At 31.9% G+C, this 16715-nt stretch overlaps 1 protein-coding gene across 1 annotated transcript in view; it reads right to left on the bottom strand.

Moving 5' to 3' along the window:
• LOC147072422 (acetylcholine receptor subunit alpha-like) overlaps window positions 1-16715 on the bottom strand; it is an 81838-nt gene that overhangs the window by 22336 nt on the left and 42787 nt on the right. Inside the window, exon 10 of the mRNA XM_085947315.1 lies at window positions 12590-12735. Within this exon, the coding sequence (XP_085803441.1) occupies window positions 12590-12735 (146 nt within the window). The remainder of the gene's footprint in view (window positions 1-12589; window positions 12736-16715) is intronic.

Raw genomic sequence — 16715 nt, 5'->3', positions numbered from 1 at the left:
CGACTGTTGTCCATGTGACGGCAACACATCTCAAACTGTGTGGCATGTCATCAACGACTGCCCTATACTAGAAAGGGAGCGATGGACTCTCAGGACTCGATGTAGACAACATAATCACGAAATTGACCTCCAAAAGCCTCACGAAGCACTAAGCAATAGAACAACACAAGAACACTACACAAAATATTTAATCCTGGCCATAAAGAAAATTAAAGATATAAATGGAGGCACCTAATTAGCCCCACATCAATGCAACTAACCCACCCAACCACCTTGTACGAAAAAGCAAGGGTATGGTTATTATTAAAAAAAAAAAAAAAAAAAAACTATTTAATCTAATGAGCCTTCTGTTTCAATAATTGGATCCATCACTTATTCATGTATCGTGTATCTTACATTCATTCAAATTGAATGCTTCTATGGTTGGTCCTGTTGGTTGACCTTAATAAATAAATAAACATATAATAAAACTGTGTATAAAAGAGGTTTCATATTAAAAATGGGTTTGGGTCGAAATCCCGAAGGCCAAAATCCCGAAGGCCAAAATCCCGAATGCTGAAATCCCGAATGGCCGAAATCCCGAAAGCCGAAATCCCGAAGGCTGAAATCCCGAATACCGAAATCTCGAACACTGAAATCCCGAATGGCTGAAATCCCGAAAAATAAGATAATAGAGACGAAAAAAATATTTTTTTGTGGAAAAATGGGTTTTTTGTAAAATTGCGCAATTCACGATGAGTGTTAAGATTGCGCAAATTTTTACAGGAGAGACAAAAACTCATCTGTTCTACAAAAAATGGTTTTTTGTCTTTCTTGTAAAATTTGCGCAATTCAAGATAAGTGTTAAGATTGCGCAATTAGTACTGTTAGTATTTTTTTTATTTTTTGGGATACCGGCCTTCGAAATTCCGGCCATTCGTGATTTCAGCATTCGGGATTTCGGCATTCGGGATTTCGGCTTTCGGGATTTAGGCTTTCGGGATTTTGGCCATTCAGGATTTCGGCCATTCGGGATTTCAGCATTCGGGATTTCGTCCGGCACCCATTAAAAATATAGCTTTCCTGTCACTGGATGCAATATTATAACATGCGATGCAAATAGGCCTGTTTTTCACGATTTTGATCAAAACACAAGGATTATAAAATAATAATGTGGTATGAGATAAGGATAAGTATATATTATTATAATGTTCGTACAAAAACATTGTAGAAACGGCTATTATGTATAAAAATATAAAAATACTAGCTGACCAGGCAAACGTTGTTCTGCCATATAAATTATTTCTAGTAAATATTTTGGTTGTTAAATAAAAAGTAACGAATGTATCGTAAGTGTGTGGGGATGGGATCGATGACAGAAAGAGGAATAGAGCACTGTAGACGATGACCGCCGATAAAAACAGACAATGGGGACATTCTTTGTCCATAGCACCAATCAGCACTTTCGGATGAGCGGAATATTCAATATCTGGCTCGTACTCGAATGCGAGTTGAAGGAACGAAGCGGATGTAAATGTTCGATGTACTTGTTGGCGTTGTCGGTCATTTACTCTGCGTGTGTTAACTACGAACCGGCGCGCTTGGCTCCGTTCCAATTGTCGTTGTTGATTTCTTTCAGCTCGTGCCTCTTGTGATTGAGATGCACGCAATTGCGACATGCTTACACGCACGTTTTTGTTATCTTGTTGGATTTGTTCGTCTGTTCTTTCTACTCTACTATTTCGCATGTTTGTTGGTTTATTCGTTCGACGGCCCAAATGGCCCCCCTTGCGTCTTGCTGGCATTGTGAACTGTAATACACGCACATAAAAATAGATAAATTAAAATAAATCGTACAAAATTTTGCACGCACTGCGTTGTGATTTGCCGAATGAAATGTCAAAATGACGCGACGCTTCTCTTGAATTCTTCTCGGACGTAGTGCCATCTGTCATTCAACAACATAAATAATTTCGTTCTGTTTGAAATACGAACGACGGTTAAATTTGTTCATACAAAAATAATAAAATCGCGATTAAAAAATGGGAGGATGGGGGTAGGAAAGTGAAAATTTGAGGTTATAGGTATTTTTTATGCCAAATAATAAAAAAAATACAAAAAAAAAATTGTCAAAAAAATAAAAGAAAATTTTTCTGGATAGAGATACCCTAATCACCTAGCGGTATGAAATATACTTGTTGACCTATTCTCATACCTAACAAATATACATAAAAAAATTCATAAAAATCGGTCGAGCCATTTCGGAGGAGTTCGACCACAAACATCGTGACACGAGATTTTTATATATATAGAGATATACTCTACATTATTAAATAATATTAAAATATACTGACGCTATTGTACTAGTTTGCGCTGGCATAATTTGAATTTCGAATTCACCAGGTTCGAAATAAAGCCACATACAAAAATTATGTGCAGCCGTGGTTTAAAGTGTTGCTATTAATACAAATTTTATTTACCTTATTAAATTATGATTCAATATAATATATGTATTGATCACAATTCAAGTTCGATGTGATTCTTTCTATTCTTAGCTATATAACAAAGTGCACAATGTTACCGTATGCATTATATAATTCAATAATTCAATTAAATAAGGCTTCCCACTTCAATGGAAATGAATTTAGAAATGTGATGCAAGAAATGGTACATTTCAGAATTTGTGTAAGAGAGGAAACCTAATCGAAATATGTCGCCAATCATATGGAACATATACGTGTGACAGAGTATAAAAGTAAGTATGACGGATTAGCAGGAGAGTCTGTGACCCATAATGTTGAAAAGGCCTAGCCATTTTCTTTAACATAAGAAACGCGGGAAGTATTTTGTCATTGATTTTTCTCCGCGAAGAATTTTGAATTCCAATATTATTTTCTATTATATTCCTGGTAACAAAATGCCTGATTGGCATTCTCGATCATAAAGTTAAAATTTGTCGCAATTAAGTATGCTGCCGATAGCATAGTGGTATATGTACATGGGCGCGAAACCCGAGAGATGCAGGTTGGATTCCTGCTGGGTGTCATATTTTTTTCAATTTTCTTTTTTTATTCTTTCTTTCTATTTCTATATAATAGAATATAAGAGAAAATAAGTGTTTTCAAAATTATGTATGTTCAATATTTAGATTGTTACATTCTTAAATCTTGTGAATTATTCGTTGAATAAAATAATAGTTAAGTAGAATATAATATGCTTCATTGGCCCGTAGCAAAGAGACAACTTTTTGAAGGTCATCATCCTTTCTTTCTGGAATTCCAATTATTTCAACGTTAAGGAGACGATCCCACTGAGCATTTTTACTTCTTGTCGAAGGACAAACATTTATCGCCCATAAAAATTAAGTATTTAATTAATAAAATTAAATCTTTAATTTTCAAAATGTCAATTTGAATTACCTTAACCACATTAAATATGTCAGTTAAGCTGGATGATCATGTAAATTCTGAGAATCAATGAGAGATTTAGCAGGGGTACGAGTAGTATCACTGCAGCTACCGCACTTTGATCGGGTGCTGGAGGTAATTTTTTTGAGTATCGATGCTGGTGATCCAGCACACTGTTGGTGGAAGGTTGATTTGCATAATATGTTGCACGCCATGTCACCTCCAGCTCCAGTTGTCAAAGCGCTTAGCACACGGCATCGCAAATATTGTAGTAGAATGTACTTGTAAATAATATCGTTTAGTGCGGAACACTAATAATTATGGCTATTACTGCTAATTCATCACGACACTGGCATCAACAGAATGCATAACATTTAAATCAACATGTATGTTACCATAAATCAATACGTTTGTGTTACACACGTCACACACTGTTGATTGTCTTCTGCGGCTTGTATTATTTTAAAAGTTTAAATTTTAAAGTGAATTTTAATCAAGCAGTTAAAAATCAATCGTTCACTACGACGACTGATATGAACTATATGGACGGATATGAACTATATATTATAAATAAGTATATAATTATCTATATAAGTAATATATAATATAGATATTTTTTCGAAGGCTACGAAACGGTAAGCTCTAGACTCTAGAGCATAGTTTCTTAACCGGTGGTCCGCGAAGATTTTTGGGTGGGTCGCAAAAATTTTCTGTAGTTCAAAAATAGCTAGTATCCATTTTTAAAAGCTTATATTAAATTTCAAGTAATAAATATCTTTCAGAACTCGTGCACCTACAAGGGCTCACAATGAATTAACAAGTCATTTCCGGAATGAATGACACTATTGTATATAGTCATAAATCGTTTCATAGAAGGACGGGGGGCGTGGTATACCTAAAGACCCAAAATTTGAAGTGGGGTTGCATTAATTTCGACAATTGTTTCAAAAATAGTGTAAATCTTAGACTATAGATACACCGTGTAAATATAAATATTTATTACCTATTTTATTCCAATGTTGATGGTCCGCAAAACATTTTTTGATTTTTTTGTGGTCCGCGGATGTAAAAAGGTTAAGAAACATTGCTCTAGAGTCTAGAGCACTGAAAATTCTTGCCGAAAATTAGAATCAACGCAAAAAAAATAGACAAATTTGCGTTTTAATTCGCGAGATGTGAACATTTCAAAATGTCCATACTTTATCATTCATTACAGAAGAAGAACAATGGAATGAAATTAAATATAACAGTATTTGAATTTTGCGGGTACCTCCTTCATTTTGGATCAAAAAAATGTCTGAAGACAATATTTAATTGAATGTCAAAAATATATCGATTTGAATTCAGAATGCACCGCTAACATCTACAATGTTACATTAAAGTAACGCTGGGTGAAGATATTCTCGAAGTTTGAAGTTATCGACCTTATTATAAGAACGAACTGAAAAAAGCAATAATCTTGAACGAATGTAAAGCTATTTCCTGGTATGACATTCAAGATTCACTTATTTTTACTATTATCATTATTTTTGTTCAATAAATTAATGATATTTTTCTTAATGAAAGTAGGTACATACTTATGATAATAATATTTTCGGGTTTGCCTATTGGCATATTATTTCACCCTTTTAAAAATGTCTGCCAACCCTGGCATATGGGATCGAGGCCAGAGCATACACAGCCAAAACCAAATATATAGCGAAGCCTAAAAACGTAGATATATAACAAAATAACACATCCGATTAATATTTATTAAAGAGATTTAGCATTTGCTTCGTAGTCTTACCTAATTAATGATAAATCATAATATTTTGAGTCTATCACTAATTGGTATTTACCATATATTTTAACCAATGTTGATATATATATATATATATATATACCTACGCGTTTCACTAACACAATGAGCTTTATAAAATATGAGTAGATGCCTACCGAGATATACATTTGAGTTTTTGTAATATTATAATTGATAAATTGAGTACCTATGTTAGAAGCAAAGTTTCTCTACATGTTTTAAATTCCCATCATGTACTTTGTAATGTTCAAATTAAGGTAAATAAAGTTTTTGTTTATAATTTAAACAATGCATCAAATTTTTCAGTATACTCTTACCCACAATATACCTCATACCCCTTGAAAACGGTGTAATTAATTTTAACATCTTATCACAGCGTGTACATATGTGATGGAGAGAAACCCTTTTGGTTGTAACCTCATTTATTCTAGGGGCATCCCCACTACAGTGTATTGACAATAATAATTATTATAACGTTATAAAAATTCAAACGTAAATTTCGGTAGTGACATTAGAAAAAGCTTACCATGTGAGTGAAATTTGTGTCGTAAAACAATATTTATACGTTGTGAATATTAAGTGATAAGCCAAGTTTATAAAATATCTGGGTAATTTGGTCAGATGGGGAAGAAAAAAAATGGACACGTATAAAGAATTAGGGAAACTAGGGATCCACGGTCTATGGCAAGGGTGACTTTTGGAAAGTGGTAGGCTGTGAAGATCTGAGAAAACCAGCACACAATATGTCAGGTGTGCTTACGGGAAATAAGAAGATAATACGATATTACTACCAATGAATAGGTAGGTACCTACACACCAATGCGAACGACACACTAATTCGATGAAAATTCAAAAACTCACTGACGATGTAAAATTGAGTGAAGAGTTTAAATAATTACATATTTTCCTAAAGATTTATACACACCAAAAATCATCAGAAAAAAATATTTTGAATTTTTAAGAACAATCTGTATATTTTGGTGTAATTAAATGCCATAGAAATTATCTAATTATTAATAATTTTGGACAAAGTGCAGTCATGACAACAATATTATGCGCAAAGGTTTTAGGCTCTGCGATAGGAGCCTACAATATTTCATAGAATGAAATAATAGAGTTACAGGTCACATTACGTTAAGTCCAAACAAAAAACATCACCATTCCTTGCCGAATAATCCGATATTTATGTATGTTGACAGATGGCGCGCTGTGGTATGTTTTTTAAACTTTTGCAGATTGATCTTTAATATATATAATAAATTCCTACATATATGATAGGTCTCGTTGGCAAATTAGACTATTTTTATAGAATATAAAATAATCAATTTATTATGTAAACACTACGTCAATATCCAATTAAAATTATTTTTCTTAGTAAGGTAGGCTTTAAATAATCGGAGTAGTGTGGAGACTTTGCCACTACAAAAATAAGAAGGCAGTAGTATTTTGACAAGCTATATTATATAATATGCCCACATATATTTCAGCTGGCGAAACATAATCATACCATGTAAATTAAATAGGTACCCTTTGCTATATAAGACATAATATTAAATACCTACGATAAATAATATTGCAAGCAGACATGACACCAGAAAACTATTCCGAATCACCCGTGAAGTCTGCGGCAGGTGACCACCGACTCCCGGAGCCATTCGTGGCCCCAATGGAGCAATAGAGTCTGACGCAGAATCAGAACCCCCTTTGGATCCCTTCGACATATCTGCGGAAGCTTTACTTTTGGACATTCCCCGAGCGACCGACATTTCCGATTGCCCGCCCACGCACACCCAGATAAAATCGGCTGTGAAAAGGCTCAAGAACGAAAAGGCATCGGGAGGAGGCGGGATTCATCCTGAATTCCTCAAGTACAGCTTGAGCGCAATCCTGCACCCTACGTTTCATCTGATGACAAAGGTGTGGGAATAAAAAGGCTGTCCAAGGGACTGGGTGAATGGTGAAATCATCACACTTCACAAAAAAGGTGACCCTCTTAGCTATGACAATTACCGAGGCATTACGCAACTCGGTGTTCCGGGAAAGATTTTAGCAAACATCCTCTTGGTGAGAATAAGGGACCCAATAATTCACGTCCTCAGGAAAAACTATAGAGTGTATACGGGCATACGGTGGAGCTACGGGATGCGACAGGGATTCTTGGAGGCGCCGCGTGGTGTCCATATGCTCCAACTAAGGGGCGGATATGGCCGAATAAGAAGAAATAATATTGAAGTACCTAGGTAATATTTCGGCAAAACAATATAGTCAGTCCTCTACCTCTACCATACATTATTTCAGACACTTTTGTCAATAGGAATCAAAATACCAGTATTTGGGAAGGTCCAACAAATCACGTTTCGCTATCGGCTATAATAGGAATGCATGCAGAATAACATATTTACTCGTACCACAAACTATTGAAGTAACTATGTGCCTACCTACTTACGTAATTCTACTACTTAGTGGTTATTCAAGAGTGATCGAATTTTCTACGATTATAGTTTAATATAATTATTATGCAAGGTATTGTTGTTTTTATTTAATAAAACGCAATTTTTATAAGTAGCTTGGTACATAATATATAATATGAGAAAGTAGGTATGCATGTATATTTAATAATTAATGGCTAAACCCCACCACCTAGAAAGTCATCGAGACGCCACTGCATACATCGCACCGTGAGTGTAAAACCAAGGCATCTGCAAAAGACATATCTTGGATATATTAGGCTTTGAAGTCTTCTTTTTTAGGATAAATAAAGTTTCTAAAAAAACCGTAATATTTGGTTTATATCTACATTATATTGCATGTTCTTTCAGTTACTTCACTTTTACATTATCAGGTTCACGACTTTTGCAGTTGTTTTGCATTTAATCTCGAAATTGAAAAATTTGCAGATGCGTTGGTTTTACACTCATGGTGCGATTATATTAATGCATTTAATAAGAGTTGCAAACAATTGTAGCGTACGAATCTGTCATTATTATTTAACCGAATACCTAAATAAGGCTTAACCCTTGCATAATATCTTTTATTTTGTTAACTGTCAATTCGTGGTGGAACTGCATTGTATTGTTGTTTTTATTTAATAAAACGCAATTTTTTGTAGTACTTATTCCACTTTTAATCAAGAGATTAGGACCGGTTTCGTCCGCCTCAGAGGGACATTTTCAACTGAATACATTTTTTTAAAACAATATTTATCAAACAAAATCCAAAGCGATAGAAATAATATAACAATATGTACATAAATAATTATCCGTCCAATAATACCTTTCCAACAACAAATTAATTTAAAACTAATGAGGTTGGACATTAATATTTCCTACTACGTCAGGGGCATTAAACAAATTATTTTAAATATTAACAAACCACAAAATATGAAACAATCTACACTTACAATAACATTTATATAAACAAATAATTATGATTAGTCAAAATTTACAATAAAAATTTATAAAAAAAATAAAATAAACAATATTATCAATTGAAATGAGATCGAATACAAAAACAAATATAACCAAAATATGAGTCAAAATTAAATAAAAATTAAAATAATAAATAATGTACAATATATAAAGTTATGTTATAACAATCCCAAATATGGAGAAGACACAAAATATAATTGATCATTTAACAAATTAGAATTGGGCAAAAATTTATACCTATTAATTTCTAGGATTTCCTGTTTATCCAATTTTATAGATTTCTCATTCAAATGCAGGATTTTAAAATTTTTACTGATATTGAAAGAGTGATTATTTAAACTTAAATGATTTCCAAAAGATGAAGATTCATTGCCATTTTTAGCACAGGCTAAAATATGTTCTTTGATCCTAGTGTTAAAAGAACGTCCCGTTTGTCCAACATATTTGGCATCACAAGAGTCACAACTTAATAGATAAATTCCACTTTGGTTAAGTTTATCTAATCTATCTTTAGTATTCACCAGTATTGAATTCAAATTTTGTGTGTTGTAAAATGTTACATTGAAAAGTTTTTTATCTATTTTTTTTAAATATTCTCAGACACTCTTCCTAAGAAACATAATTTGACCCAGCGTTTTTTAACACTGGCTTCATCTATTACCAAGCCAGAGGTCACATTTAATAAATCTATTTTTTTAGATTTGTTGGCCAGAATGTGATCAATCAAACTTGAGTCATAACCGTTATTAAAATCGATTTGGTTAATCGTCTTTAACTCCAAAGCAAAACTATTTTCAGACATAGGAACCATTAATAAACGATGTATTAAAGCATGGAAAACTGATAATTTATGTGAGATATAGTGTCTAGAAGAGTTATTAATAATGTTATCACTGAAGGTATCCTTTCTAAAAATGCTAAATGTATGTTTGTTATTTGTAACATTGATTGTTAAATCCAAGAAGTTAATTGTACTCTTCCCTAGTTCCATTGTGAATTGAATTGACTTATCACTAAATTACAAGATTTTATTTTATTCTTAATCGATCTTACAGCACTAATTTCTGAATGATTTTAATTATTAATATTATTTAATTCCTTCTTTAAAATAGTAGAGCACAAGTATCGTGTCGCCATGTCCGACTTTAAAGAGATGTCAACATCAATGGCCAAGTTTTCTAAATCTTTATTGGTTACCTGAAGATTAGGACAATATTTAAGACCTTTTTTCAATAAAGTCGTTTCATCTTCATTAAAATTCACAGTTGTGTTCACCAATCGTTCAGAAAATTTTATTTTTTCCTCAATTATATTAACATTCACCTTTAACGTAGTTTTTACATTCACCAATCGATCAATTTTACTCTTTCGAGCTATAAAAGTTTTATGCACAACATTTTTAATGTGTGATCTAATTTTATAATCAAGGGTATCAAACTCGAATGGATGTAATCTGCTTGTCAATAAATTATGAATAAAGAACACATAGACACTCGACGAATCCCTGATGTTGTACCATTTCTTGATTTCCGATTTGATCCAAGCGAGCTGCGCAAGTTTGAGGACTTTCAACGCAATCGGAGATCCAGATTTCGTTTTTATATTCACGTACTTTGGCACAACCTTAAGGCGAAGACATTCACGATTGAACCAGATGTGTTGTGATGATAAACTCTGTGTTGTGATGATAAAATTTGTATTTCTTATACAAGACAGTAAGTTTTGCCGTACTGGCTTCTTTAATTTCTTTTATTTTGTTAAACATAGATAAAAAACTTTTCAATGTAACATTTTACAACACACAAAATTTGAATTCAATACTGGTGAATACTAAAGATAGATTAGATAAACTTAACCAAAGTGGAATTTATCTATTAAGTTGTGACTCTTGTGATGCCAAATATGTTGGACAAACGGGACGTTCTTTTAACACTAGGATCACAGAACATATTTTAGCCTGTGCTAAAAATGGCAATGAATCTTCATCTTTTGGAAATCATTTAAGTTTAAATAATCACTCTTTCAATATCAGTAAAAATTTTAAAATCCTGCATTTGAATGAGAAATCTATAAAATTGGATAAACAGGAAATCCTAGAAATTAATAGGTATAAATTTTTGCCCAATTCTAATTTGTTAAATGATCAATTATATTTTGTGTCTTCTCCATATTTGGGATTGTTATAACATAACTTTATATATTGTACATTATTTATTATTTTAATTTTTATTTAATTTTGACTCATATTTTGGTTATATTTGTTTTTGTATTCGATCTCATTTCAATTGATAATATTGTTTATTTTATTTTTTTTATAAATTTTTATTGTAAATTTTGACTAATCATAATTATTTGTTTATATAAATGTTATTGTAAGTGTAGATTGTTTCATATTTTGTGGTTTGTTAATATTTAAAATAATTTGTTTAATGCCCCTGACGTAGTAGGAAATATTAATGTCCAACCTCATTAGTTTTAAATTAATTTGTTGTTGGAAAGGTATTATTGGACGGATAATTATTTATTTACATATTGTTATATTATTTCTATCGCTTTGGATTTTGTTTGATAAATATTGTTTTAAAAAAATGTATTCAGTTGAAAATGTCCCTCTGAGGCGGACGAAACCGGTCCTAATCTCTTGATTAAAAGTGGAATAAGTACTACAAAAAATTGCGTTTTATTAAATAAAAACAACAATACAATGCAGTTCCACCATGAATTTACAGTTAACAAAATAAAAGATATTATGCAAGGGTTAAGCCTTATTTAGGTATTCGGTTAAATAATAATGACAGATTCGTACGCTACAATTGTTTGCAACTCTTATTAAAGGCATTAATATAATCGCACCGTGAGTGTAAAACCAACGCATCTGCAAATTTTTCAATTTCGAGATTAAATGCAAAACAACTGCAAAAGTCGTGAACCTCATAATGTAAAAGTGAAGTAACTGAAAGAACATGCAATATAATGTAGATATAAACCAAATATTACGGTTTTTTTAGAAACTTTATTTCTCTTAAAAAAGAAGACTTCAAAGCCTAATATATCCAAGATATGTCTTTTGCAGATGCCTTGGTTTTACACTCACGGTGCGATGTATGCAGTGGCGGCTCGATGACTTTCTAGGTGTTGGGGTTTAGCCATTAATTATTAAATATACATGCATACCTACTTTCTCATATTATATATTATGTACCAAGCTACTTATAAAAATATGATTTTATTATTGAAGAAATGAGTACTTGTTCAGCATAAATAATATGATTGTCTGAGTCGTTACTTAATCATATCTAAAAAGCGTGCTTAAAAATAATAATTCTTATTATAGACTTACCATTATCAGTTTTGAACAACGAGATACAGCGAGCGTTTTTACTCACCTATGGGGTTATTTGATTCGCTCCCCAGTATGTGTATATTTATACCGCGGCGACGGGATGGGACTGAGTGACCCCACCCCGGTCAGCGAAAAATAAGCGCAATAGCTTTCTTAATTTATTTTGTTTATAGGTGTCACCGTGAAATAGGGCGTATTGAATTTTATTAATCATTATAATACCGCGGAATCATCATTATGTTATTATGTATTATATAAATTAAAATCTTTGCTTTATCTATTTGTATGATAATAATAAATACATATCTCTATAAAATTGCGACGAGTTTAGATGGATAAAATAAATTAAATAGTTCATTTAATCATGTACCTAATTAAGTAGGTATATTATGGCAATGATAAAAAATATCGGACGTGTATTTTTGACATGATAACGATGTGGAAATGGTCCCTACGAATCCTTAAGGTAGAGCTGCCCCTCACGATCGTGGCTGACGGTCGATTTGAGAATCTGCCAATGTAATTTGAGCTTAAATATCTTTTTATCCATACATTTAATTAATTCTAAATCGATATTTGTGTGAGATCATTTAATTAACTTAGCCATTATAAATGTGGATTTTTTGATACTCACCACATCGATAATATGATGCAGAGATACACCAAAGGTGACTGGAAGCTCTTGTTCATGATTAGCAACTGGCCGTACTCCAGGATCATAAGCTGCCATCAGCCACCGAGATAATCTGTATTCGTGAACGTCGCTTTTGACTTCTGGTACTGAAAAATAAAAACACGTAGGTACGTAATTAATCTGATTAGACGTTAATCTTATAACTATTTTTTAGTTATTCTTTACACATTCTTACATCATTTTTTCAGCTAAAAAAAAGATAAATGCTCATGTTAATTATTAGGAAGTTTAAAAAAAGTATTTACTTTATCAGTGTGGCATGATACGAAAATGTTGGGAATCACTCGTATAGATAAAAACTACTTTGAAAATAACTCAAACCTGAAATATCAGTTGTAAATTTTATGGGTTATCAAGTTATCATTGTTATCTTATCAACATTAAATATTTTAAGCCACGAAATAATATTATGACGTTTTTATGGACTTTTATATCCTTCCAAGATATTAAAGCATTAATCATTAACACAATTATGACTTACGGCTCGTCTTACGTGAGCGACGTCGGCGAAGCGATGAGCGGAAACGTTTAACCGTATAAACGTACAACCAAAAGAAGACTGTTTACGAACAGTTTCACACACGGTTATACATATGAGTTGCGCGTGCAGCTCAACGCTTCGCGCGACTTCGCCCACGTAAAACGCCCCGTTAGATATTATAAAATATATACCTACTTATTCATATTTTCGTAATTATTTAAAAATTACCATTATTTTGTCTCAATTTTTAAATTTAAATCCCTTTCGGCTTTAACCGTATAAAATAAGAACGACAGTAAAATTTTGTTGTTCCAGAAAATTGTTATTTTGTTACACGTAAACTTTTATGTTTATGTTTTGTGTGTACCTACCTACTTACTTCCAATATGTCTTCAGTCTATTTAATTAATTAAGTCAAAGTTACCAAGTATATAATAAAGCGTATATACCTATTTAATCTTACCAACATTCGTATATCGCGAAGAATTCGCTCGTTTTTAGGACAAAGTCTTCCTTATAATAAGGGGTATACCGAGATAGTTTAGCGTCCGGGACAGTAAAAAAATGCGCCCCTTGCTAGTTTGATGACTAGTTTTCCAAAATTTACGGTTGCATTTGTTTTCTTGGTTTACAGGTTATATGGATAAACAAAAGGTTTAAATTCTTCTAATGAGAAATTTGTCGATTAAGCTTTCATAAATTTACAAATGATAAATATCTGACCATTGCATTACAATATCAGCAGGTAGGTAACCTGCTTATGTACTGTGATATTTTATTAAAGGAAAGTTGAGTCCATCTAAAAAATAACAATATTAAATAATAAATCAAGCACTGTCTTGTTTTCCGTTTTTATTTCTGTAAATAAATAGTTTTTCATAAAATAGGAATGTTAAAGTAAATTCGCTAAAGAAAGGATGTGAGCTATTACAATAATAATTCTAATATTGAATTTGAAAATCTTACCTGTTATAAAAACACATGTAACAATCATAACATAAACATATTGACTCCACCTTTGATTTTCCACACGATTTCTTAAAAGCAGCAGCATTTTAAAATGCTTGGTTATTTTTACGTCGGGTAGGTATTTATTATTTAGACAGAATTAATATTTAAAATAAATAGATATTCGATAATTAACGATGCAAATTAAAGAACTAACCTTTTGGAGGTAAACATATTAAGTTATTCTATCAATCAATCTCTTAAAAGTTACTAATAATTTGTAAATAGTAAGTAACTAAACTTATTGAAATATAAATTTGTGTCATGTGCTTTAATCAAATCCCTTTCTTCATCTTATCTGTGCTCCGCAGATTAATGTATTCAAGCTGATATGAGGTTTACTAGTTCGCATATTACAAAATTAAATAACACTCCCTTGTCATATCGAATATACGTCTTCGTAGATGATGTGTGGGAATGTAGATATGTATGTAGGTATGTATTTATTACAATATCAATCAGTTATTACAATCTGAAGTGCATATTTGCCACAAAGGATTAATATCCTACTGAGAGTAAAGTTAGTATGCATATGAATAATTATTTTCGTCACTTTTTACTAAACAAATAATAAAAGGTATTTTACTTGATTCAAAACCAATTTGACAATTTAAAAAAAATATGTCTTAACTAAACCTAAATAAGGGAAATTTTAGTTAGAGGTACGGTCGTCAATATTGCAAAGTTAATTTAAATCAAGAGCCCGGATTGTAAAAGCGCGACCGCATTCTATGAGGGCGGGAGAATATTTGAGGGCAAACAGAATAGCTTTCCGAAAGCTCGCGCTTCTAATCCATAGATCGGCAACCTCGACAGTATGTAGAGCTTTTTTATTTTTTTCTAGTTCATTATTAATCATTCGTAGATGCCTGATTTTATATTGTGACTATTCGTGTGGAAATAGTTGTGTGCATTGTTTTTGCTCTTTATCCAGTTTTAAAAATGATTTATTATATTAACATTCTTTTGAGTCAGCTACATAGCTAAAGATAATTCAAATATTTTTTTATTTTGTTATAAATATACTGAATGTAAAAAGTGTTAAGAATGTTAGATAATTTTTAATTAAAATGCATAATTTAAAAAAAAACACAAAAACACATATATTACAAAAGGGCTGAAACGAGTGGGATTTAAACTCATAAATGTTACTGTCCATGTGAGTGCTCTCGCAATTTAAGTTATTGATCCGTCTATGACTCGTGCGCATTAATTCTAAATAACTGCAATATGTATTCAAGACGTTTGTAATTCAACCTCTTTGTAATTAAATCAAGCTGGAAGATATTAATTCAAATTCAAATTATTTTTTTTACATACGGTGAACATTACAAATTATAAATTTGATACGTTCACAGCATGACATATAAAAACAAGGAAACAGTAGAAGAAATAAATATATGCAGTAACAGAAAAACAGTGTGAAAAGTAAAGTAAAGGGTACAAAAATTATAAAAAATATAAATTATACAGCATTGAAGCACACCGAATGAGCTATGTAGACTCTATTTATTTTTAAGAATTTATAAAACAACATCCACCTATACTCATCCTCACGTAGGCAGAATATATCAACATACGAAGCGATTTGGTTGAACAGAGTTATTGCCATCCCAATTGGCATCACCATTAGCAGGTTAGTTCTGCACCTTGTAAGAAGAAACAACAGATGTTCCCGATTTATAAGATAGTTATCGCGGACATACAAGTCAATACCACTAAGAATGGCAGAGTTCTCATTTACACCACGTATAAGTTAAAAAAAATCGTGGCCAAATATTGATATCTTCTAGCATTTAAACTACAGTATGTTAGCATACCTAAGAGGAATCCAGTTGGATAAAACCACGGATAGTATCGATTCGGAGATTTAGTGTCAGAAGGGTGTAACTACAAAATTGCTGTTTTAATGTGAATATGCCACTATATTCAGTTTTTGCAGCTTTATATTATGTCAGAACGATGAATCTCTATCTTTAAAGCCTACAAAGTTAGGCGTTATGGTAACTACAATTATTTCAAAATAATTAGTGTCATAACGATTTAACACCTCTACCTCGTTGTGTCACTAAATAACATATACTATGCAATATGGATATCGGGCGATACACCCTTCTGACACTAAGCAACATTAATATTTTGCATTATCGTTTCATATCGATATGGTAGATTCGGTATATAAGGTAGTATACATGAAAATAATATTGTGAAAATTGATCAGAGAGGTCACCACCTTCTTGGTGTAAAATAAAACCCAACAGATGAAAATGAGTTTGTACAAAACCACATAAGATCATTTCCAATTTTGCCAGCACATTATGCTCGTAAGTATACGAATTTTCTTGCCTAGAGAACTTAATATCAGCATTATGGATGAGCTTTAGAAAGATAAATGTGCTGAAGTCAATAAAATAAGTGAGTACCTACCTACCTACCTGAAAAATTATGTTTATATAGAAATATTTTTCAGCAAAATTTTAATTTGAGCTTTCACACTCCTAAGAATGACCTGTGTGATACATCTTACTAATTTTAACATATTATGACTGTTGAAGAAAAGGAAAGAATTCAAAAAGA

The sequence above is a fragment of the Rhyacophila brunnea genome, unplaced genomic scaffold (genome assembly GCF_057557595.1).
Source record: "Rhyacophila brunnea isolate RB1 unplaced genomic scaffold, BYU_Rbru_1.0 scaffold_2, whole genome shotgun sequence".
NCBI lineage: Eukaryota > Metazoa > Arthropoda > Insecta > Trichoptera > Rhyacophilidae > Rhyacophila > Rhyacophila brunnea.
This window is presented reverse-complemented; position numbering and strand designations above follow the sequence as displayed.